Source organism: Parasteatoda tepidariorum, chromosome 1 (genome assembly GCF_043381705.1).
Source record: "Parasteatoda tepidariorum isolate YZ-2023 chromosome 1, CAS_Ptep_4.0, whole genome shotgun sequence".
NCBI lineage: Eukaryota > Metazoa > Arthropoda > Arachnida > Araneae > Theridiidae > Parasteatoda > Parasteatoda tepidariorum.
In genome coordinates, this window is record NC_092204.1 from 17,312,072 (window position 1) to 17,338,159 (window position 26,088).

General features: G+C 30.7%; 1 protein-coding gene across 12 annotated transcripts in view; it reads left to right on the top strand.

Annotated features, from left to right (window-relative positions):
- The window catches only part of LOC107437287 (tyrosine-protein phosphatase Lar), a 753,777-nt gene that overhangs the window by 709,893 nt on the left and 17,796 nt on the right, over positions 1-26,088 (top strand). For all 12 annotated transcript variants that reach the window (XM_071177245.1, XM_071177243.1, XM_071177266.1 and 9 more), the window contains 7 exons: positions 804-898; positions 2,021-2,237; positions 9,431-9,600; positions 12,071-12,253; positions 15,527-15,756; positions 18,182-18,410; positions 21,673-21,978. In XM_071177245.1, the coding sequence (XP_071033346.1) occupies positions 804-898; positions 2,021-2,237; positions 9,431-9,600; positions 12,071-12,253; positions 15,527-15,756; positions 18,182-18,410; positions 21,673-21,978 (1,430 nt within the window). The remainder of the gene's footprint in view (positions 1-803; positions 899-2,020; positions 2,238-9,430; positions 9,601-12,070; positions 12,254-15,526; positions 15,757-18,181; positions 18,411-21,672; positions 21,979-26,088) is intronic.

A 26,088-nucleotide genomic window follows, 5' to 3' on the forward strand; every position in this document is an offset into this window, starting at 1 on the left:
AAATTTTAAATTAGTTTTGCTAATAACACTACAGATTTTTTAATGGTAGTTTTAGTCTCTTTTTTTTGTCTAAATAAGTTTTAAAAAAAAGGTTATATATAACAAAGGTAAGGTAAATATGGCGATAAACTTCTAGGACAGTTAATGCACATCATCGGAATTAAATTTGTATAGTAACCCATGCCCGAAAATGTCATCGTGCATGGCTAGCTGCTTCTGTTTTAGGATTTGTTCTGAGGGACATAGAGAAACAGATCTTAATAGGGAAGTGCCCCTAGCGACGTATGATGACATTTCCGGGAGTGGGTTTCATGCAGTTTTAATCTTGATGTGCCCAAACTTCCGTAGAAGTTTGTCGCAACATTTACGTGACCCAATGTTACATATAATTTTTTTAAACTTGTACATTTCAACAAAAATGTCGTTTGAAAAAACTGTAGCTTGGCGAGAAAAAGCGATTGCAGATTTGAATCCAAAAATATCCTAGATCTGTTTAAAAAAATCTCGTGCTAACAAAAAACATTGTTCCTCAGTTTTATTCTTTTATATTAAAATTTAAACCTTTTTCACAACGGAAAGGTTTTATGAAAAACTTCATATAGTTGTTTATCAAGATAATATAGCAATCAAAAAAAGTTTTTTAGGAGTTGTATATTTGTAACGCCAAGTCAGATCTGAAATTTTTTATCGCCTAGTCTGTAAATAAATTATTTAGTTTTTTTAATAACTTTCGTTCAAAAATATTCCATGTAATTTCACTATATAATATGCTCACTTTCACATGTTTTATTTTTATTTCCTAGATGTTCCAATGCATCTTAGAGCTCAAGACGTAACAACGCATAGCATGTTACTGACATGGAAGCCACCAACTAAGCTAGATGCTGTTATGTATAAGGTAAGACTTTATTTATGATATATTTAAAAAAAAATTTTAAAAAAAACCCTTAAAAGTTTGATGGCTTAATACTTTAAAATTTTTGTCAAAAATGTAGACAAAACACAAAATTTTCTATATTTTTTTCGCTAAACTTCCTATATCTCAATCTTGATATATGGAAAAATAATGCGCGGTAACGAATTTTTTGTAAAAACTTATGAAAAGCAAAAATAGGGCGCAAAATTTGGATCAACCAGCCACCACTGAGATTCGAATGTGGATCATCTCATTGGGGAGCAAGCGCTCTAACACCCGAGAGCCACATCTTAATTTTTTTATAACCGTCGTTTAACAGCCGACCTAAATTTTGAGTTACGACTACTAAAGTTCAACTCCGTAGCCTTGTAATTTTGAACCCAATCCAAAAGACAAGGAAGCTCTTGGGTCAAGTATTGGGCTAATTTGACTTTCGTTCAGAACTTTTTGATGGAACTAACCACATTTGCGTTACATGGAAAGGAAAACTACGAAAACCTCCAACGATTATCCTAATGGCAATGGGACTCTAAAACATGATCGGTCTACCATTGTGGTCCATGAGAGCCGGGTGCGGAATTCGTATCGACCAGTCATCGCTGAGATTCGAACCCGGTTTACCTTATTGGGAGGCGAGCGCTCTATCCCCTGAGCCACCACGGCTCCTATTACCATCATTTTATTTTATAACCGTCGTTGAACAGTTGACCCAATTTAGAGTTTACGACTGCTAATATTGAGCTCCGTAGCCCTGTAATTTTGAACCCAATCCAAAAGACAAGGGAACGCCTGGATCAAGTATTGGGAGAAATTTGCTTCGTGGAGGACTTTTTGATAGAACTAGCCCGCATTTGCGTTACATGGAGAGGAAGACAACAGGAACCTCTCACGGTTAGCCTGACGGCAAAGGGACTCTAACCCATGATCCGTCTACCACTGAGGATATTGTAAGTCAGCACTGTGGTCGAACAGAATTCAAATCAACCAGCCGACGCTGGAATCGAACATAGGTCGCATCATTGGGAGGCGGGCGCTATATTCCCTGAGCCATCATTGATAGTTTTCTAGATATTATGTTCTTAACATATTTTATATTTCTCATAGATTTCATACAGTGCTCATAAGGAATTCTACGACAGCCATGGCGTCCTTCAAGAACTCCCACTCCCTGCCAAGTCCGAACTCCAACCAGCTACCATTACAGAACTGAAAGTGGACAATCTCATGCCTTTCACCAGTTACCAAGTCAATATCACGGCCATTCCTCAAGATGAGAGCTTCCGACCACCTGCTAAGATCACTGTGACCACGGCCATGGCTGGTAAGTGACTCCACTGTATTCCATGAAAATTTCCATAGCAACTGTTTTATTCTGAGCAAACTAGTTTGACTCATTCAACCTTGGTTAGAATATCGAATTTTTTTATTCCCATTCATATTTTGCCAGTGCTCCATATTTTATTGTAGACAGAAAAGTAAATCTTGGTTTAAACTTTATTCTAAGAAAAAAAATTTATACTTCCTCTTGAAACAGTGTAGTTTCAGTTTTAAAGTCTGTCTTAAATATGTTTTCGTCCAGATTCTCGACTTTGAAATTTCTTGCCATTAGTCTCGTAGTATAAATCCTGATGTATCACCAAAACTTTTTCGAAGTCTTAAATAAACCTAGTCCATTTTTAAAAAAAAAGCCTATTTTTTTTATATATATATATACATGGGAAGATTTCATACTCATAAATCATCCCCTTCTCAAAGCACTCATACAGAGAACTCAATATTTGCCTTTTTCCAAATCTATTGACAAACTGAGTAAATAAGAAAAATAACTCTTCCTTTCATGGATTTGGAGTTTTTCGTAATCCCTTTTTTTTAATAATTTTTTAAATAATACTGTGTGAATGTAATAAATTATTATCTTCTGCGTTTAAGTATTAGCAGGGGTCTGTGCAGACATTTTGTGAAATGTCCTGTTTTTATAAAATTGTGAAAAAACTGCTCATAATTTGTGAATATAAAATGAGCGTTAAGTCGCATTCTTTCAACCAGGGTCCTTCTTTTGTGAATTTGTGCAAATGGGGTCCTGTTATTTCAAAAATTGCTAAAAACCTTTTCAAGAAGTTTTTAAATTGCAAATAGATACAGGATTCTGCCCAACAATTGCTTCTTCTAGATTAGAGATGCAACTTACAAATATTTGATATTTAGCCTGTACTGCTCAACGCAGAATATTCATTTCGGACGAATGATAGAAACAAAATCACTCACATTTTTAATAATTTCCATTGGCATATTTTAAATAACACAACTTAGTTATGTATCACTTTTAATGTGTTTCGCATTAAGTAAACTTAAACAATTCTTAAGTTTATAATATTTTATATAAAAAATTGCCAGAAATTAATTTTTATTTGCATAATATTCTATTAATTAATTTTGTGAATAAATATAAATTTATCAATTATGTATTTTAAAAAAATTATCATTTAATATCAATAAAAATGTGCACACGATATTTGTAAAAGTAGAAATATTTTCTTAGAATACTACATTTGGAATTTAAACTTAGAGAAACTTGGAAAACTCTCAAACCGTCTTTCCTCATCCTCCCCCCGGGAAGGATTAATTCCATTAACAAAACAATAATGAAGATAAAAAAATTTGTGAAGGGTCCGTTTTTATGAAAAGATATTTTGTGAAGGGTCCGTTAACGGACCCAAATTTCTTCTAAACAGACCCCTGATTAGTTTTTTTAATTTTTTGTTTTTCTAAAATGTTAAGCAGTGACTCAGCTTCGTAGAAAGTGTTACGTTTAATATCTATGTCTTGAGAAAAATTTTTAGTTAATACAGTCTTGCTCATATCAACCCTTTGACATAAAATCTATAATAAGCATATTTTTCATACTTTTGTTTTCATTATCTTGCATTAATTTAGGTCAAAATAAATTTAAAATATAATATCCAGCATATTAATAGTCTACGGTGATAAAATAAAGCGTGAGATGCCATTTTCTGCATTAAGTGTAAAATCTCGCTTCTAAACAATAATTTTTCGAATTTGCACTTTTTTACAATTATTTGGATCTAAGAGAAACAGTTATTCATCAGTGAAATTTCTTTAATTTACAAAATCAGTTATGGATATAGTTTTGTATATAAATGAAAAACAAATTCAAGCAATTTTTTTTTAATTTTTTATTTTAGTATAATTATAATCAGATAATCCAACAGATTTTGGTCAATAATATAAGACTGTTTTTTGTAATTAAAAAATGCAAAAATTTATTTCTACTTATAATTAGAGAGTAAAAAAAAATACTTTAAAGGAACACCGGTGTCTCGGCCCATAAGGTTAAGAAACGAATGCTTGAAATTTATTGTGTTTCCGTAAAAATCATTTGAATCAATTTTTTTTTAATTTATCATTAAAATAATTTTTTAAAAATTCTCCGCTTTGGAATTTCGTGTTATCTCGACTGAGTTTGAAATCACAAAGCTCTTATTTTTCCGATCAAATCAAATTAGTTTCATCCATCAAAAAGTTATTTCTATCCAAATTCTCGACTACGGATTTTCTTGTTATCTAAACAAAATTCAAATTTTCGAAGAAGTTTAAAATATACAACACATGGATTTAAGTATTTCTCAGTGTCAATGACATAAAACAAAACGACAAAAATAATCTGTCCCAGACATTTATTTGATTTTCAGATTATATAATGAACAGTTTGGTGTTTTGCTAAATAACGGAATTTAATTCTGAAGCATTTCCAGACATCTAAAGGAATTTTTCTTGGATATGACACCTAAACAATTCCTATAGTCTTTTTGTTCGTGTATATGACATTTAAGATCAAATTTATTATTCATAAAAGAATTCGTAATGAAATAAATGTTTTATGAGACATGTCTTTTTAGTCTGCACCATTTTTCTAAATTTGTGAGTACATTAAAAGAAAAACTGGTGATTAATAAACTTGATTTCCTTAATATTCCAAAACAAACTTCAATCTAGAAGAGAAAATACTGTACGTTAAAAACAACAGAAAAAGTCAGCTTGTTATAAAGATGGAATAATACGATAGAATAATACTAGTTAGAAAGATAGATAGAATATATTAATTTTATTTAGATACAATATATATTATAAAAAAAATATATTATTTTTATTTCCGTTTTAGCTTAATAATCTTTGAACAATATTGGAATTTGAAAATAAGAAATTTTTATGTTGTTTATAGTGGCCACAACACTCAGGAAAAAAATCTCTGACTTTTCCCTGATATTTCCAGAAAGATTTTATCGAATTTTCCTGATTTTTGTAATCGCCGGGCATAAATTTTATTACTAATTTTTCAGTAATGTCTTACTATTGTGCGAAAAATTTACATTACAAAACACGTGTATCTGTTATTAGAATTGAAAATAAAAAAATTAAATTTAAAATTATTAAAGACTCATTTCTCCGGCAAAAATATTGGACTTTTAGGTAACTCAAACTCTAATTCATTTTCTGTGATTTTTTTTTGGTTATATTAAAAAATTTTCCTGTTTTTTGTCTGATTTCCCTGCACTGTGGCCACCTGCATTTGCAACTTTTATTGGTAGCTAATGATATCTTTTGTTGGTAGCTATTAATACAGTCAAACCCCGCTATAGTGAACCTTCAAGGGGCCGAAATTTTTGTTTACTATAACCGGGAGTTCACTATATCCGTTACGTCGGCAATTTAACTAATGGTTCCCAAACTCCTCCCTTTTATTACACATTATTCAAATAAATGACTGAAAAATATTATGTAGTAGCAAAAAATGTGTTGTTCTTCAATATTCTTCATCATGCGTGCAAAAAAAAAAAATTTTAATTTTTAGCTGATGAGCAATCCTCAACATCAGATACGGAAACGCTTCCTGACTCTCAGATGATTTTTCCTGAATTTCTGTTATTCCGCTTTTTATACCTGTCTAACCTGCCATTCGAGCACATAAAAATAGTCTCATAAAATCGCTTCTCTGTCTAAAATCGACATTTGTCCAAGATACTGGAAGATTGCGGCTTCTTCGAATGGTGAACCACTTCAATAATGCTTCTTCAACATCCTTATGATCTGCTTTTCTTAACTTTTTTCTGCCTTCTAAATTTTTTTCATGAGCAGAAATTATAAATTGCCCATTTTTCCACATGTTACAAACTACAGATTTGAATAGTTTATATTCCCTGCAAAAATCAATTTGATTGCTTCCATTTTAAATTTTTCTGATTATGCCCATTTTATCATCAATATAGAACGTTTTACGTTTACTGGTTTCCATAGTTAAATTTGAGACTCTTGTTTGCAGACTTTTTTTTATCTGGACTGAAAGAAAAAAGGAATTGAAATGAGAGCCTTATCGACACATATTAGTGTCTAACCCTTTGACAAATACCGAATAATTACTCATTCCCTCCGACAGAAAATGCATATTGATCCCACTGACATCTTAAATGTGCATCATCTGCCTGAGTTGGAAACATCTTCTTGGTTTGTTTAGGTATTGGAAAGTGCGATAAAAAGCGGCAAACAAGAAAAAATGCTTATCGCTACATTCCCCTCTATAGATAGTTTTAAACATTGGTATATGTATTTATTTTGAAGTAGAAGTTTCAAAATCATTACAAAAAAAAATGAAGAAAAAAATCAGTCGAAGACAGAAAAAAGTTCATTATATCCAACTTCCTCACTTTTTTGGTTCACTATATCCACAAAAAATAACTTTATACGTGTATAGCAAGGCACGGGACCGAATATTTCGTTCACTATATCCGGGGTTTCACTATAGCGGGATTTGACTGTATTTTAAACATATAAGAATTTTATGATATTGAATGCATAAATTTTATTCCTACTGTACTTGATCGATATACCTTCTTTTTTGTTTTGTTTTGTGTTTTTAAATTTTAATCGACTAAATAATCCCAAAATTAAACATGTATTTTATGTTATACATTTATATTTTGTTTACAAATTCAAAAACAAAGGAAAATTTATCTTAAGGCAAATCAAATAACTCATAAAAATAAACATGTAAAGCTAAATAAATACATTTTCACGAAATTATTTAAAATATATATCTTTCTTTCAAAAAATTCTTTTGCATATCTAAAAAATCATTAAGGTAAAATAATGTTGCATTAAAAGGAAAAAAAGAAATGAAAATAAAACTTTTCAATTCCTCGAATTTGTAACGTAACTCCTAAAAAAACTAATTAACTCAAATTTACTCTTTAGCAAATAATCCAAAAAATTGGAGCAAAAAAATTTAAAAACAATTACTTATGTTAGCGAAATTTTTTTTGATTATTAAATTTGCGGGATTAATTTTATATACCCACTAAAATAATTCTCTCTCTTATTAATTTATTTTCTCTTACTCTTTTAAGAGACAATTTTTTTGTTTTAAAAAATTTTATTTTGCAATCATTTGGGAATTGTGAAACAAGACTAAATTTTTATGTTTATAAGTGAAAAAATAAACGTGTTTTCACAGAATTGCAATAACATTTTCTTCTTATTTAATTTATTATTTAAATATTTTAGCTCCCGAAAGAAATTGTTTCGCTAATCCGAATATATTTTTTTTATTTGGTTTTAACACCCACTTAATATTTATATTTACGTACGCTTATTTTACAAATTGTTCTAAAAACTTCATTTTTAGTATTTCTTCAATTTATTATAGAAAATATAAAGAAGTAATTCTCAAATTTCAGAATTACTTAAGACAATAATAATTTTCCTTTTAATTATAGTTTTATTTATAATAATTAATATAACTGTAATTTTATTCCCTTTTAATTATAGTTATAATTTTAATTCAAAATATTTTAAAGATGTTCGATTAATTTATTCGATATTGAAGCCGCTATATTTCGATACAAGTAGAACTATGCGGGGAAGATTAGAATTATTTGTTCCTGATGAATATAGATGGCAGTACTTAATTAAAAATGTTTTTTCTTGATTCGGAAGTTAACATGTTTTCATGTTTTTCGAACGAGGACAGCAATAAAATTTAAGACATTTAAAAAGAAATAATTCTCTTGTAAAAATAATAAAAATAACAGTTGATCTTGAACAAATTCAACAACACAATATGATGGGAATATTAAAGAGAGAAAAAAGTCCAATTGTAAAAGAAATAAAACTAACTTTTTTTGTTTAACGAACTTAATATAATAGAATGCGGACATTTAAAAAAAAAAATAATTCTATTATTAAAGCAATAAAACTAACAATTGATGTTTAATAAATTTAACAGTACAATAGGATACGGACATTTAAAAAGAAATAATTCGATTGTAAATGCAATAAAAATAACAGTTGGTCTTTAACAAACTCAACAGCACGATATGATGGGGTTTTTTTTATTTATTTTTTTTTGAAGTCCAATTGTAAATATAATATAACTAACGATTTATGTTTAACATACTTAATACAATAGGATGGGGACATTTAAAAAAAATAGTTACATTATAAGAGTATTAAAAATAACAGTTGATGTTTAATAAACTTAACAATACAATACGTTACGGACATTTAAAAAATAATAATTCTATTGTAAATGCAATAAAAAAATTGATCTTAAACAAATTCAACACAATATGATGGAAATATTTCCAAAAAAAGCAAAGGCCAATTGTAACAGCAATAAAACTAACGATTTATGTTTAACATGCTTAATACAATAGAATGCGGACATTTAGAAAAAAAAAATTCTATTATAAAAGCAATAAAACTAACAATTGATGTTTAATAAATTTAACAGTACAATAGGATACGGACATTTAAAAAGAAATAATTCTATTGTAAAAGCAATAAAATTAACAGTCGGTCTTTAATAAACTCAACAACACAATATGATGGGGTTTTTTTTTTGTTTTTTTTAAATTTCAATTGTAAAAGTAATATAACTAACTCTTTATACTTAAGAAACTTAATACAATGGGATGCGGGCATTTTTAAAAAAATAGTTAAAAGCAATAAAAATAACAGTTGATGTTTAATAAACTTAACAATACAATAGGTTACGGACATTTAAAAACAAACTCAACACAATATGATGGAAATGTTTTATAAAAAAAAGATCTTATGTTTAACATACTTAATACAATAGGATGCGGACATTTAAAAAAAAAATAGTTACATTATAAAAGCAATAAAAATAACAGTTGATGTTTAGACTTAGCAATACAATAGGATGCGGACATTTAAAAAGAAGTAATTCTATTGTAAAAGCAATAAAAATAGCAGTCGGTCTTTAAAAAACTCAACAACACAATATGAGGTGAATATTTCAACAACAACAAAAAAGTCCAATTGTAAAAGCAATAGAATTAACGATTTACGTTTAACAAACTTAATACAATGGGATGCGGACATTTTTAAAAAAATAGTTTTATTGCAAGAGCAATAAAAGTAACAGTTGAAAAAAATCTCATTGTTTCTAATATGAGATTGAATTTCTTTAATGTGCAGCTCCCAAGCCAATGGTGAAGCCGGACTCTTACGGAGTACACAACAACATGGAGATCTCCGTTGTTCTACCTCAAGCATCTGAAGAGTACGGTCCCATCAGTCATTACTTCCTTGTCGTGGTTCCTGATCAGTTTGCTTCAAAAGAACCTGATGACTTTTCTATAGAAGAGGTTCGTTTACTTCTTTTATGTTACCAGAAGAACTCGCATGAAATAATGAGAAAAAGTTTACATTCCATCGTGTAAACTCAGTAGTTTTTGTTTAAAAGTAAATTTTCTTTATTCTGTGCTAATAATAACGTTCCTCGAGGTTACTTGAAGTTACTCATTAATACAGGGTACTCTCCAAAGTCTGTATTCACCCTCTTAGCTTTAGAACGGTTGGAGATATAATGTTAAAAGTGGTGTCTAGGTATAATAAAGTGCCTATCTGCAAAACGAGATTCTGACAGCAAGATTCTGATCTGTTCTACCTGGTAGAACAGATTTCTACCAGGTAGCGCTGTCAGAATCTCGTTTCTTGTTAACATTTCGATTTTTAAAACAATTTGAAATGTAAGACGAAAAAAGTGAATGAAAAAGTTAAAGAACATCAATAAGTACAAATAGACACCTTGTGGACATTAATGCTAATAGAACACTTTAAACGGACCTTTTTTGTAGTTTTTTACTATGTCGCGTAATGACACAATCCAGAAAAAATTAACGATCTATCTTTAAATACCTTTATTTTTTTATATCGAAAATGAAGGTGTAATAAGTTTTTTTTTTTAAATTATTTAATCGGTTTAAAGTCTTGAAAACTAAAAACGGCCAGTTGCTAGATTTGCGCATGTTTTATTTTTAATAATTAGTTTACAAGGTGTTGTTGTTTCTAATGCCAAAGCCAACCATCAAGCCTACTTGAGGAAACCAAGCGAATTTAAGGCAGTATGTGAGTTTCTTATTTATCAGTGGCGCCATCTATGGCCAAAAACACGACTTCAGCCACACACATGTGACAGCCTGTTTTTAGGGCGGACCCATTCAGACATTCATTTATTCTTCGAGAGATCGTAGTTATGACCTAAACCAAAGAACGACCAATCTCTAGTTCAGTGCCTTCCAAAGGTATTGATTTGTTACGGGAACATGGAGGACTTTGTGATCCCGATAGATTTAACGTGTACTAGTCACTATTTACTACACAGGGTGCTTTCGGCCGGCGGGAATCGAACTCACTACCTCTTTGATATGGGCTCCCTTCTAACCAAGCCATCCTGGGCTATCACAAGTTGTAAATTCCTTTCCAGTTTTGTATTTCAATTTGCTCCTAAAACCATGTACGGTTTTCAGGAAGGAAGCGCAATAAAACGCTGTTTTCCGCCAGCTAGGAATGTAAGAGATCTTATCTTGTGGTGCATTACTATTTTACTATAGAGTCACACACCATTTTCTTAACTAACTGTAACTTTAGCTATTCATAAGTTAAAAGTAGTGACACATTTTTCATTGGGCACCCTGTATGGTGTCTAGTCATTAATTTAAAATACAATCCACCTTATACTATTATTCGCCTTGTCAACCTTCTAATTTCTCATAAGGGATAACATGCTCCAAGTCAGTAAATGGGCGAACATGTTCATCAATAAATAAACGAAATTCGTGGTTCAGCAATCAAAGACCATTTAGCGGTTTGCGCGCATTCCTAGTTACAATTTTACTTTTCTAAAGATAACTATTCTAAAGATTACTATTTCTAAGGATAAAAACTATAAATTACAGTATTTAAAACTTAACTTTTTAATACGATGTTATTAAAAAGATGAGATCTAAATATTTAAATAAATGTGAAGCTCGGGAAAAAAATCCACACTTTATTAGAACTACAAATAAGTACGTTTAAGTTAATAAGATAATAGAAATAGTAGTATTTTATTTATGTTGCACTAGAGCTGCATAATGGGCTATTGGCGACGGTCTGGGAAATTTCCCTTATAATGATCTGATGACATGCTATCACAATTTTGATCTACGGAAGGGATCTCTCCTCCGCTTTGGCCTGCAAAGATTTGAGCGAGAAGTCGAGCCCTTTACGGTAGAACAATTTAACGAAAATTAACACCACACACCCTCGATCCCTCCGCAGACTATCAAAGTGTCCATCCACCCGCAAAGTGATCACTGCGAGTGATGCTTGACTTCGATGATCTGCTGGTAACCGTATCACAACGATTAGTCCACCACGCAACTAATTTAAGAAAGAAGGATTTTTTAAAAAAAAACATGCCTGTTGCAAGATTATATATATTTTTTCAAGTAAAAGTGAATTTAGATCAGTTCAGCAAATAGTTCAGATTTCAACACGGAGAATTACAGGTTCGACTTATGCCCCTTTCTAACCAACACGCGGGAGTTACGCTTCTCCGAAAGAAAAACAGAAGAAAATACCACAAGGTTTGATGATTTCTTCTGTTTTTCATGAGGCCGTTAGTTGATTGTAATATCTTCTTCGGTACTTTAACCGAGTTCATTGATTCGTTCCACCACAACCGCAATTTGAGTAAATATTTAACTGTTTAAACATCGTATCACAGCTTTTTGAGCTCACACTTATGGTGACTGTTAGGCGTTGATTATTTCTAACTCATTGTATTTTCAGCTCACTGCCACCAGACCGGATGAGACAGGTCCATACGTAGCAGCGAAATTCTTACGTAGGAGCATGCCGGAAAAATTCAACCTTGGTGACGGTAAAATGCACTTGGGATTTGTGAATCGACACTTACTCCATGGAGTCAAGTACAGAGTTTTTGTTCGTGCTGTTGTCGATACACCACACAAAGTACGTAACTAAAATCTTCCTTTCCGATTCGATTACAATTCTTGACTAAAATAAAATTTGAATTCGTTCTCCGAAAAATTATTTCCCTGAAACACTGTTTACACTATTATTGCATTTACACAAGTCTGTTTACATTTTACTTCAGTATTAGAAAGTTATTTTTAAGAGAAAGTGTCCGGAAAAATATAATTCTTAATACGCATGAAATCAAAACTCAATGCAATAATTGCATTTTTTAATCTTATACAAAAAGTTAGGGTTACTTTGTGCTATGTAGACTAAAGCAAAAACTACGTGAATAAAGTACACGAATTCACATACCATAGCTTCATAACTTCATTTTGACGTTTAAGACTGATGAGGGTTCTTGTTTATGGAACTGAAACTATAGTATGTCCATTTATGTATGGTGCGCCAAATAAAAGACCACACTGAATAATTTTTTATCTAATGATCGGATCTTCACATTTTAGGTCTCTATTTTAATGGTTTGAGGGGGTGACCTCAGATATGCTAATTAATTAGTGCAGACGATATTTGAAACAACGAAATCGGACACAAAAATGTACTTTCTCTCAATAAACATACTCTGTTTTCAACAGATTCGGATTTCTGCCCCCCGAAATATTAGGTTTAACCGCAATCTGGGAAATATGGTATCCATAGTTTGGTCAAGAGACCGATCTAAAGTTTGAACTCTTTAATGTTAATTTTACTTTTTGCGTATTTCACCATATCTCGAGACTTTTTTAAGCGAATTGAAAAATCCTTGTACTCACTTATAAGATTCTTTTGTCCAAATATAATGCCATGCAAAAACTTAATTTTAGAAAATATTTATTATTTTATTAAATAATAGTCGAGCAAATTTAGAATTGTGAGGTATGTAAATTTTTACATCATTTTGAAGTATGTATTTTTACATGGCAAAATAAAAATTTTGAGCGAAATCGGTTGAATAGTTCCTGAAAAATCGAAGTTTCGAGAAGTCATATTTTTAAAATTCGATTTCTCAGGAACTATTCAACCGATTTCGCTCAAATTTTTTATTTGTTATGTAAAATTACATACTTTTATACCTAACAAATTCAAGATCGATTTTCTTATTAATTCATATGTTTTTCTTTTATAATGTTTTTTCTACAATTGTGTAATATTGTTAATGGATTTATCATTTGTACTGAGCACAAAATTAAAAAAAACGAGCACCATCAATAAATTTTAACCTGATGATTGTTTTTTCACGTTCTATGAATCAATTTAAGAAGTTTGAAGTTCTAATCTTAAATATTTTGAGGTCCTAACCTTAAATATTTTGAAATCCTAACCTTAAATATTTTGAGGTCCTAACCTTAAATATTTTGAGGTCCTAACCTTAAATATTTTGAAATCCTAACCTTGAATATTTTGAGGTCCTAACCTTAAATATTTTGAGTTCCTAACCTTAAATATTTTGAGGTCCTAACCTTAAATATTTTAAAATCCTAACCTTAAATATTTTGAGGTCCTAACCCTAAATATTTTGAGGTCCTAACCTTAAATATGCTAATTAATTTGTGTAGACGATATTTCAAGTCAGACACAAAAACATACTTTCTCTGAATAAACATACCTTTCCTCAACGGATTCCGATTTCTAATCCTCAAAATATGGGAGGATAGCCCCAATTTAGAAAATATGTCTCCAATTGTTTAAGCAGGAAAACGATCAAACGTTTGGATCCCTTTAATCTAAAATTTCCTCTTTTGCGTTTATTGCTTTTTATTTAGAAAATATGTCTCCAATTGTTTAAGCAGGAAAACGATCAAACGTTTGGATCCCTTTAATCTAAAATTTCCTCTTTTGCGTATTTCGCCATATCTACAAAACTAATAAAATGAATCAAAACAATTTGTGCACTCGACTTTTAAACGATTATAATTCGAATGAAAATAAAATTATTTATAATCATTTTTTATATTATAATAAGCTAAAAAAAAGTTTAATTTTATAAGGTATAAAAATTTTTATACTAGATCGATCTTCATAGCTGTAAAGGACAAAATCCGAAATTTTTATTTTATTTTATGACAGTCGTTGAACAGCCGACCCAATTTTGGGTTTACGACTACTGATGTTCAACTCCGTAGCCTTTTAATTTTGAACCAAACCAGAAGACAAGAAAATTCCTGGATCAGTACAACAGAGGTATGATGTGTGAGGGGAACATGGAGGACTTGGTGACTCGACAAATTTAACGTGGATTAGCCACCATTTACTACACGGGGAGTCTACAGGGTTTGAACCCACACCCTCTTGGACAAGGGCCCAGTGCCCATGGTCAATTAATTCTTCAATCAGTCAATTAATTCTTGAGTAAAAAAAAATTTTAAATATGAACCATAATAACCAGAATTTTACCAGATTTTACCAGAAAAGTGTTTCATGCTGTATTTCATAACCATAAATAATTAAAATGCTGATATAAAATATCGCCTGCACAAAACAATTAGCATATTTAAGATTAGGCAATCAAACCATTATGATCAGTGAAGTGATAAAGTATGCGAAAAAAACGATCATTAAATCAAAAGTTACCCATGGGGTTAGCTTTTTCGTACATGCAAGTAATCTTGATATTTGCTGTTAGATGTAGGATAATTTCAGATAGTACTATCCTGATTAAGATGCTGTTTACGTACTATATAAAATAACGAAATTTTAAGAAAAACTGCAACAATTTTTTTACTTCATTAATATTTAGCTTCTCATGGAAATTTATTGAAATTACCTTGAACCTAGTTAAAACTAGTTTATTGATTTAGTTAAGCTATCAGCAGAAACAATTTGAAGAAAAATTTGGACCAACACTCAAATAATTAAATTTTAAATTGTTTATTTAATTAAAAGTCTAAATTTTATTTATTTTTTATTTTATTTTAATATTTTTATTAAATTCAACTTTTTTTTAACTGAAATATATAAACAAAAACACTTATGTAAAGGGAAAAAAAACTTTTTTGTATATTTTGTAATCTTTTTCCTCAACACCCCTTTATACTCAACATGAGATCACCCACCCACTCGTCTTGGACGAATGCCCAAAAGAATCACCCCCTTTTAAAACCCTTGAATACCCTAGAAAAGCATTTGAGACAGAAGCATTTGTATTGTTGTATCGTTAATTCAATATCCTTATCCCAAAACACATTTTTCCCCCTTTCATCGATTTTTCACCATTTTTTTTTCCTACTCATATTATTACTCATATCCCTCGATATGTTTTCCTTTCAGAGTCTTTACACCAGCAGTCCATTCTCTGACAGTTTAAGTCTGGACATGGCTGCTGCGCCCGGACATCCGGTCGTGGTGGGCAGCGGTGGGATGTGGGACAAGACTGACCGACCGGACATTTCGGAGATAGACGGGAGTGCGGAGGAGGCCGGAGTGATCTGGATCGTGGCGCCTGTTCTGCTCCTCCTCATCATCATCACTTTCGTCGTCGTCTTAGTGCTCCTCAGGAGGTAACACGCTCCTCCTTTTATCTTGTAACTCCATCTCTGTGTTATCTTGTAACTCCATCTCTGTGTTATCTTGTAACTCCATCACTGTTTTTATTGGTGTTATCTTGTAAAATTATTATTTTTTTTCCTGGTTAAAAAGTAACTAAATGAAAATGAATTTCAAGTCTGAAAATGTTTGGTGGATGTTGTTGTTTTATTTGATAGATCACGTACTTATTTTGGTGCTCATGATTTTTATCATCTTAACTATTATTTTTATGTGTCTTGTTGTGAAGGAAAGGTAATATATTTAAATAGCTTTTTTTTATTTCTTGTTTTTTTTTTTTTACATTTAAGTATTAAAAGTATTCTTTAAAGAGTAAAGTTTTTCAAAAGTTATTTTGTTAACATATGTTTCAAGTTTCGTAAAAATTTTTTGAATCTTAATATTGTTATGGATTATCCACCTAAATTTGATAAGTCATGAACTTTTGTCGCGCTTATATTAAAGTTCTTTTTAAAAAACTTATCTTGGTGCTCATGACTCTTTGATGAAATTATTTGGTGCTCATGATTAAAACTTATGAGTTATTTGGCTTGTACTAATTTTGGTGCTCATGATTTTTATCATCTTAACTATTATTTTTATATGTCTTGTTGTGAAGGAAAGGTAATACATTTAAATAGCTTTTTTTATTTCTTGCTTTTGTTACATTTAAATATTAAAAGTGGATTTTGTAAAGTGTAAAGCTTTTCAAAAGTTATTTTGTTAACATATGTTTCAAGTTTTGTAAAATTGTTTTGAATCTTAATATTGTTATGGATAGTCCACTTAAATTTGATAAATCATGAACTTTTGGGGTGCCTAGTTATTGTTTTTATACGTCGTGTTTATACAGTACAGAACCCGTTGTCCGGAAATCAGAAAACCGGAAAACCAAAAGACCGGAACGAAATTCGATAAATTTTCCACCATTTTAAAAAAAAAATTTTTTTTTTCCTCATAAGATTTTAGGATTTTTCTTTCTTTTTGGAAAGATGTTTACCTTACTATCATTTTGGAAATAATCATTAGTGTATTACTTCGTTTTTTCTTCTTTTTAAGAATATTTCTAAATTTTTTTTTTTAGTTGGGTTTAACAATAAAAAAAAATGGCTTTTTGTAGCGATTCAGAAAACCGGAAAAATCGGTTATCCGGAATGGCGATGGTCCCGATCGTTCCGGATAATCGGTTAACTACTGTATAAAAGTTTTTTTTTAACAAGAACTAGAAGCCTTTAAGAAAATTGTTGTTAAAATTCAAAATTTTAAAATGTTTAATTCAAGTTAAGTCCCTTTGATGTAGATGGGAAAGCAGTGTCCCTTTTATGTAATTTTTTTCAGCCTCTCAAGTTACAATTAAGAAAAATCTATCTATATATCAGTTACTAAAAAATATAATAGATTATCGGAATTATATTTATATTAAAATATAAAATCCAACAAAAAGTAGTTTGAAAATGTTTTGTCATTCATATTCAAAGTTTTATCAATAATTGATTTTGTAAACTAAAGAAATTTCAATGATGAATGATTGTTTCTCTTAGATCTAAATAAATGCAAATGAGTGCAAATTTGAAAAATTATTATTTGGAAGTGCCAATAAAGACACCAGTGTTTCATGCTATATTTTATAATCATAAATTATTAAAATATTAAATATAATATTTTTCACTTATTTTGACTTAAATTAATACAAAATAATGAAAATTATATGTTTTATCACCTTAATTATAATTTTTGTGAATAGTTCTGAATAAAAGATTATAATTTTGATACATTATATTTTTTTCTTGCAAATTGGAAGCATTCAAAAACAGTAAAACAATTTTCAAAATCGCATTTATAATGCATCATTTAAAATTGTTTTGTTGTATTTTAATCATAATAAAGAGTATGCTAGTTAATATTAATTATTTTAAATATCTTTGCTTGATGAATCATGTATGATATTAAACTAAAGCTTGTAATTTATATTACTTTGTTATTATTGTCATGTATCTCACTTTTATGAGGGGGGATTTAATTAACACATGAAAATGTGAGAGAGAAAATATTAATTTATTGAACTTCTGAAAACTGATGAAAAGATTTTAACCATGAGGAGTTTTTTGGGAAACAAATTTAATTTTGTCTACATTTTTATTCAAATGTTTTTTTTATTTTATTAATATATCTAAAAACATAGCTCAGAAACGAATAAAAAGAATTTATAGTTATTAATTTATTTGGTAATCAATGGAACACATTGAACTGAACTGAGATTTTACAAAATTTGTCTGAAATAATTACTGCAATAACTGTATTTAATTTTATTTGTCTGAAAAAGTTAAATACCTACTTAGATCCTTAGTTCCCTAAAACTAATAGAATATTCAAAGTTCCAATTTTCTTCCTATCTGTCAGGCGACGTCAACTTGCTAAACAACCTGCAGGCGAAACAACTATGAAACTGCTGATGAACGTTCAAGATCGTGAAATGGTTGCACATCCTACAGATCCCGTGGAAATTCGGCGGATGAATTATCAGACACCAGCCATGCTCAGTCATCCCCCTATACCTGTATCAGAACTAGCCAATCACATTGACCGATTGAAGACTAATGACAACATGCTCTTTTCTCAGGAATATGAGGTGAGAATACAAGTTATTTAACTATCCCATACATATATGCTACAAATCTATATTAAATGTTATCCTATACATATCGATATCATGCTTATCAACAACTATAATTTTATATTTATACCATGCATATATTATATTTATCCTATACAAATCGATATTATTTTTATCCTATACATATCGATATTATATTTATCCTATACAAATCGATATTATATTTATCCTATACATATCGATATTATATTTATCCTATACAAATCGATATTATATTTATCCTATACATATCGATATTATATTTATCCTATACAAATCGATATTATATTTATCCTATACATATCGATATTATATTTATCCTATACAAATCGATATTATATTTATCCTATACATATCGATATTATATTTATCCTATACAAATCGATATTATATTTATCCTATACATANAAAAAATTTTTTTTTTGCAATAACGGACCCTATTTGCACAAATTCATAAAAGCGGACCCTGATTGAAAAAATGTGAGTAATTTTTTTAGAATTTCACGAAAAACGGACCTTTCCCAAAATGTCTGGACAGACCCCTGAAATCTATATTAAATGTTATCCTATACCTATCGATATCATGCTTATCAACAACTATAATTTTATATTTATACCATGCATATATTATATTTATCCTATACAAATCGATATTATATTTATCCTATACATATCGATATTATATTTATCCTATGCATATCGATCCTAATGCATCGAAGGAAATGATCGCATATTAATTTATTATAATATGGGGAGATACCTGGAAAACGTAAAATCATTTAATGGTGAAATAGTAGTCGTATTTTATTTACACGCACTAGAACTGCACTAATGAGCTTTTGGCGACACTCTTAAGAAACATCGCGAAAGACATGTCATCACAATTTTGATTCTTTGTAGAGGGGATGGCTTCCCAGGTTTAATAGCCCCACGACCAACGCGTGAAGTCGATAACTTTATGGTAAAATTCTTTATCGAGGACGGATACCGTGCGCCCTTGGTCCCTTCGCAGTCTGATCAAAGTGGTCACCCATTCACTCATTGCTTGACTTCGACGATCTACTGTAAACCGTGCCTTACTGTGGAACTAATGATGAAATAGAATACTGACAGGATAGAGCGTTCGCCTTCCATTGAGGTGAACCGGGTTCGAATCCTAGCCATGGCTGGTCGATATGAATTCCGCACCAAACTCGCACCGACCACAGTGCTGACGTAAAATATCCCTCACCAGACTCACACCGACCACAATGCTGACGTAAAATATCCTCAGTGGTAGAGGGTTCATAGGTTAGAGTCCCCTATCCGTCAGGCTAACCGTGGAAGGTTTTCGTGGTTTTCCTCCCAGTGTAATGCAAATGCGGTTTAGTTCCATCGAAAAGTCCTCCACGGTGACAAAATTCGTCCAGTACTTGATCCAGCAGTTCCCTTGTCTTCTGGATTGGGTTAAAAATTGCAAAGCTACGGAGTTGAACATTAGTAGTCGTAAACCCAAAATTTGGTCAGCTATTCAACTACCCTAATAATATAATAAAATAATGCTAATAATATAAAATGAAATAAAGTTGAAAAATAAAAAAGAACCGAACAGGTTTTACTTACAGATTTTTAGTGCACAATTGTTTGCAGTGTAACAAATAAAATTTTTCCAAACTTTTAATATTATTTGAAAACATTGAAACTTTTTATAAAGCTATTTTATTGTTGATTTCCTTGCTTTATAAACCTTTTGGACAATTTTTCACATTCAAAAATAAAATGAATCAAAAAGGAGAAAATCTATATTAAAAAAAAGTTTTATTGGAAAACGCAATTGAAGTTCACATTTCTGAATGTGAATGTTCCCCACTGTAGAATTCTATAGATTTTCCTATTACTTCCGAAACAGTCGGAACCTAATAAAGAAGATCTATGGTAGTTTGAGTGTGGTAATATTGATTGTTATGGCGAGGATTGCCGTGTCTTTCGTTGAATTAAGATCGTTATCGTCGGCCATAAATGTAAAGCATAGCATAGTTAAGCTTTATTTGCTGTTAGAAATGTAACAAGTTAACAGTGAGAATATTTTCGTTAGTTCGGGAAAAATAGCTCCGATTTCTTCACAGGTTATATCTTGTTTGTGAAAATAGAAAGGTTTGTTAGAGATATTTTCAGAATAGATCATTTAATAAAAATCTTATTTTTAAGTTCATTAGTCCTATTTATTTCACAAAAATTACTTTTCGAATTATAGTGTCGTAGTTGTAGTTTATTTACGTAGCACTAGAGCTGCACGATGGGCTATTGGCGATGGTCTGGGAAACATCCCTGAGGTTGATCCGAAGACATGTCATTACAATTTTTATCTTCTACGGAGGGGATGACTCCCCGCTCTGGTAGCCCAACGACCTGCGCGCGAAGTCAAGCACTTTACTGTGAAACAGTATAACGAGGACCGATACGACACACCCTCGGTCACTTCACAGGCTGAATTAAATGGTCACCCACCTGCACACTAATAGCAGCCAGTAATACTATATTTCGGTGATCTACTGGGAACCGTACCTTAACGATCAGTCCTCTGCAAGACTGCATACCCTCCAACTGCTACGGAATTTCCGTAGTTTCAGAAATTTTCGTTTCAGACGGTAGCAAAATTAATGTCCTAATATTTAAAAAAAATTAATTTTAGCGTAACTTGTCCACTATTACTTATAAAAGTGCAGGCCATATGGCTAGATTCTTAAGTTCTGATAAAAGTTTTATGAGAGATCCATTTGCTTTTAAAATGTCTACTTTGGTTCGCTACCACTAGAAAGAATTATTTTCAAAATCCTCATAAGTTGGAGGGTATGAGACTGAATTATATTAACTGATAAAAACAAGCCAATAGAATAACAGTACATTTTTTTTTTACTTAATTAGTGATAAAATACACTGCTTAAAACGATTAAAGGATATTGCGGTTGTGGATTGATCATGAAGAATTGTTTGAATGATTGATACATTATCGACAGACGTAGTAGGCTATATGAGATCATCCTCAAGGATTTTTCCCAGACCGTCGCCAATAGCCTATTGTGCAGCTCCAGTGTGACGAAAATAAACAACTACTCATTAATTCAGCAAAGCTATAATATGTAATATTTTGATTACTAGCTCAAAATTCAATGCGCGGACTTTCAAGTGTACGCGCGCTGTACAAGTTTACTAATATTTTGCACATTATATAATATAACTATCTTGTTATTTTTTCCAGTCTATTGAGCCAGGACAACAGTTTACGTGGGAGAACTCAAATCTTGAGATCAACAAGCCAAAGAATCGTTATGCCAATGTGATTGCTTACGACCACAGTAGAGTGATACTTCAACCATTGGATGGAATACCTGGTTCAGACTACATTAACGCCAACTACTGTGATGGGTATCGTAGACCGAAAGCTTACATTGCAACTCAGGGGCCTTTACCGGAAACATTTGGCGACTTCTGGCGAATGGTTTGGGAGCAAAGAAGTGCTACTATAGTCATGATGACTAAATTAGAAGAAAGAACTAGAATTAAAGTAAGACTTCCTAACTACTATTTATTGGATAAGTTTACTTGAATGTTAACTTCCGTTTAAGAATTAACTATTGAATTGGATTTTGAATTGCAAAGCGTATTCTTGTAATTAAGACGTCATTATTTTCATGACTCATACAGGTTGATTATGGAGATTCTAGACAATTATGCATATGCGATTACCAGCATTGTGGAATGTGTAACAATCTACTGGAAACTCAAAAGTCGATTATGAAACAAAAGGAAAAAAAATTTGAATAAAGACGTTAAACAACCTTCTCGAAAATGTTTATTTTCGAGTCACCGGAAGAGGCGTCATACTATCAAATTTTGCTAAGAATATTGAAAAAAAAAAAAATGACCGGCGATTTTTAAGTAACACGGCAAATAAAAATGTACACTTCGTTGCTATGTTCCGGAAACTAGATACTTATTCACACTAAGTTTCACAATTCTTTCTAAAGTTTGTCAACAGATGGAGCGAGTAACATAGGATCTCTTTCTATTATAAAACGCTCTAAAAACCGCCAACACCAATGCCGTTTTAGGTGTTAATGTTTTTTTTTTTTTTTTTTTTTTTTTTTTTTTTTTTTGTTACGCAAAAACTATGACTTAGAAACTTGAAACTACAAAGATGTGTAGAAAAATGCACAAGAAACACAAAAAATTAAGCATTCGATAATTGGTTTAAAAATTATTAACCGTTAAACTTGTGAAAATAAAGCACCAGACGAGCCGCAAGTAGAAATGATTATATTTATTTAGGAACGATGAATAAATCTATTTATTTATGTATGATCATATTTATTTATCTCATAGTTTTTTTTTTTTTTTTTTTCAAAATTCTGAATCTATGTTATTTGCAATTTTAAATGATTTNTTCAAAATTCCAATTTGTTTCTGAAGTTGTTTTTATTTTAAGTGCTTTTTTTGCTTTACGTTACATTTTGCTTTGCAGCACAAACCTATAAAACTTAAAATTGCGGAGGTATGTGGAAAAAAAAAAGCAGTGGAAGTGCGATGAAATAAAAAAAAAATTAAGATTCGACAATAAGTTTGGGAATTATTTATTGACTGTCTAACTTGAAAAGGGAAAAAAACATGTTTGGTCAATCTGTAGCCCGCTGAAATGCATCTACGGAGTCAAAATTTGACGTTCCGAAAGTGCATTTTTATTTGTAAACTTAACGCAAATTTTGTTTCGGAATTCCATTTTGTTCGAAAGTTATTGCAAATTTAAGTTGTTTTTGTTTTTTTTTTTTAGATTTTTTTCAGCTTTTTTCCTTTAACTATTGACTATTAATCCATTGTTGAAGAAAAGTTTTCTCTCGCGATATCTTAATTTTATAAACATTCGCTCCTATATATGTCAATCAAAAGTAGTAAAAAGAAAGAGAGATTACGTATTGTCAGATGTAAATCTCAGCATTTGTAGTGAAAGTTTTAAAAGTAATAAAAACTTAATAAAGAGTGATATGAAACGTTTTCTATTTGAATTGTTATAAATTTCATCAACGTGTTAAATTACTTCTCGTTCATTTCGTATTAAGTTGCACATTTTGCGTTCTTTAAGTTAAACTTTTTTTTCGAGCTCAGATTATTAGTTTTCAAATACAGGTTCGTTATGATTAACACATTAATAAAATGCTCTTACATTAAACTTCGAGCAACAATTGTGTATTTCTGAAACAAAATATTCTGTGCTTTCGTGGAAAATATTGACGTTTAACAGAAAAATAACAATGATGAATGAGAAACAATTACCGGGGTTGGTGGACTGAGCGAGTAGGGAAAAGAGCCTCCCAGTAATTATAAGCAATGTTTACAAAATGAAGACCATTTACGGCAACTACGTGGCACTGTCTAAAATCAAAACTGACAGAAACCTGCTTAAGTATTTCAGTTAATGGCCAACAGCAGATGATATTTTTTTATAGTTTTCAAGTCATTAACGCCATCTGTTGAGAAGCTTTGTGTCTAATTTTGAAACTTGATAATAAAATCGCTGATCTCCTGAGCAGAAAGCAGTGAATCGTATATTTTAATCTCTTTCGATTACTTTACTAATTTTTCTCAAATTTTCAATGATTTTGGTGGCATCCCGTACTATACGTATTTTTTTTTTAAATCTATAAACCGCTTATCGTAATTCCTAATTTAGTTTTGATAACTTTTAGCACATATTTATTTTATCAACTATTGCTTCTTCAAGTAAAAATATTTTTAGTGTTGACACAGTTCAATTAGATAGCGTTTCTAAACTATATTTTTACATAGAAAATATTTTTAAACCACCATAATATTAACGATAAATTCTTTTTTCGCCTTATATGTCATAGATATTCTATATTATTAACAATCTCTATAAATTTAATAATAATAATAAAGAAGCAAGATTTCACTTTATAAATTTTTGCTTGTTTATTTCGTCCCACAACTCTTAACTTCATTTAATGTATGAATGAAATAAAGTTTGCTTTAGTTAAGGAAAGATCTGAATTTTAATTTAAAAGTTACTTAAAATTTAAATATGCAAACTTTATATGAATAGGGCACAACTCTCTACATAGAAATAAAATTGAATCAACCAAACTATCATGTTCATACAAGTCGTTTCTGTCTCATTTTAAAACTAGTACACATCCTATACTAACTAGCACCTAACTAGTAAAACACCTTGTTTTTAATGCAAAACAAAGAAATCCACAAATCAAACAAGATAAGGAAAAACAATATATCCATTTAAATCCAAGGCTCTGTTTCTCAACGCGAGCAAAGATGGCACTAAACCACTATTCGAATAAATCTTTTACATGTTCAAAAATCTTAATTTCATGCACAATGAAATAAAACTTGCTTTCCAAAGGCTATTAATTCTTCGAGATAGAGGACTTGCTGGAATATTGATTTTCTCTAGTAATCTTCATGAATATTAATTTTCTATCGTAAACCTGCTTATGAATAAACTGTTTCTGATTTGGAGCAAACAAAAAACTTTTTCTAGATTTGTAAAACATATTCTTTCTCAAAATACGTATTTATTTTGAAATATATATACATTGTTATACGGAGGCAAAAACGAATGATTAAATGTTTGATTATTTATAAAATGAATAAGATTTTATGATTAATGTATTTATTGAATAGATCTCCTTGTAATTTAAATCTATAACTCATTTTCTTTTAAAATCTATAAATCTATAATAAATATGAATTTCAATATTATACAAAATATTTTAATTTTGTTTACAGATGGATTAATGTTATAAATTGTAACAATAATATAAACCTCGTAGATACAAGTTATACTTCAAGACTACTTTCTAATTTTTTTTTTCTTATTTTGGTTGAGAAGGGGTAGAAATATGATTAATGCTTACGTAAAACACAAAATTCCTTTTTTTTTTTTTAATCCCATGGAGTTGTAAGAATTAATAAATTAAGAACAGTATTTAAATATTCTAATTCTTCTACCCCTCTTCCTAACATCTTAATTAGGTTTGTTGTTGTTGTTTCTAATGGTACTTGGTCACACGGGCAAGCCTGCTTGGTGAAACTGAGCAAATTTAAGGCAGAGTGAGCGTTTCTTGTTTTTCAGTGGCGCCATCTATGGCCAAGAATTCGACTTCTGCCACACCATACGTCGCACCCGTTTTATAGGCCGGACCCATTCATACATCCATTCACTCATCCACAGATCGTAATTTTGATCTGAATCAGAGAACGATCGATCTCCAATCCAGTACCCCCAGAGGTATTGATTTGTTATGGGAACATGGAGGACTTCTGTGACTCGACAGATTTAACGTGCATCAGTCACTTTACTACACGGGGAGTCTTCGGCCGACGGGGTTCGAACCCACGAACTCTCGGACATAGGCCCAACGCCCTACCGACCAGGCTATCCCGACACTTAATGAGGTTTAAACATTATTAACCAAATTTTTCAACCATCTAGCCGTTGCCCGCGCGAAAGCACTATGATTACAATTTTAATTATATTCAAGAGATGTCCGAGAGATGGTCTAAGTTCTTTGTGTATTGAATTTTAGTAATTTAAAATATGTCTGTCAGCCGTTATAAATCACCGTTGCACATTTTGCGTTCTTTA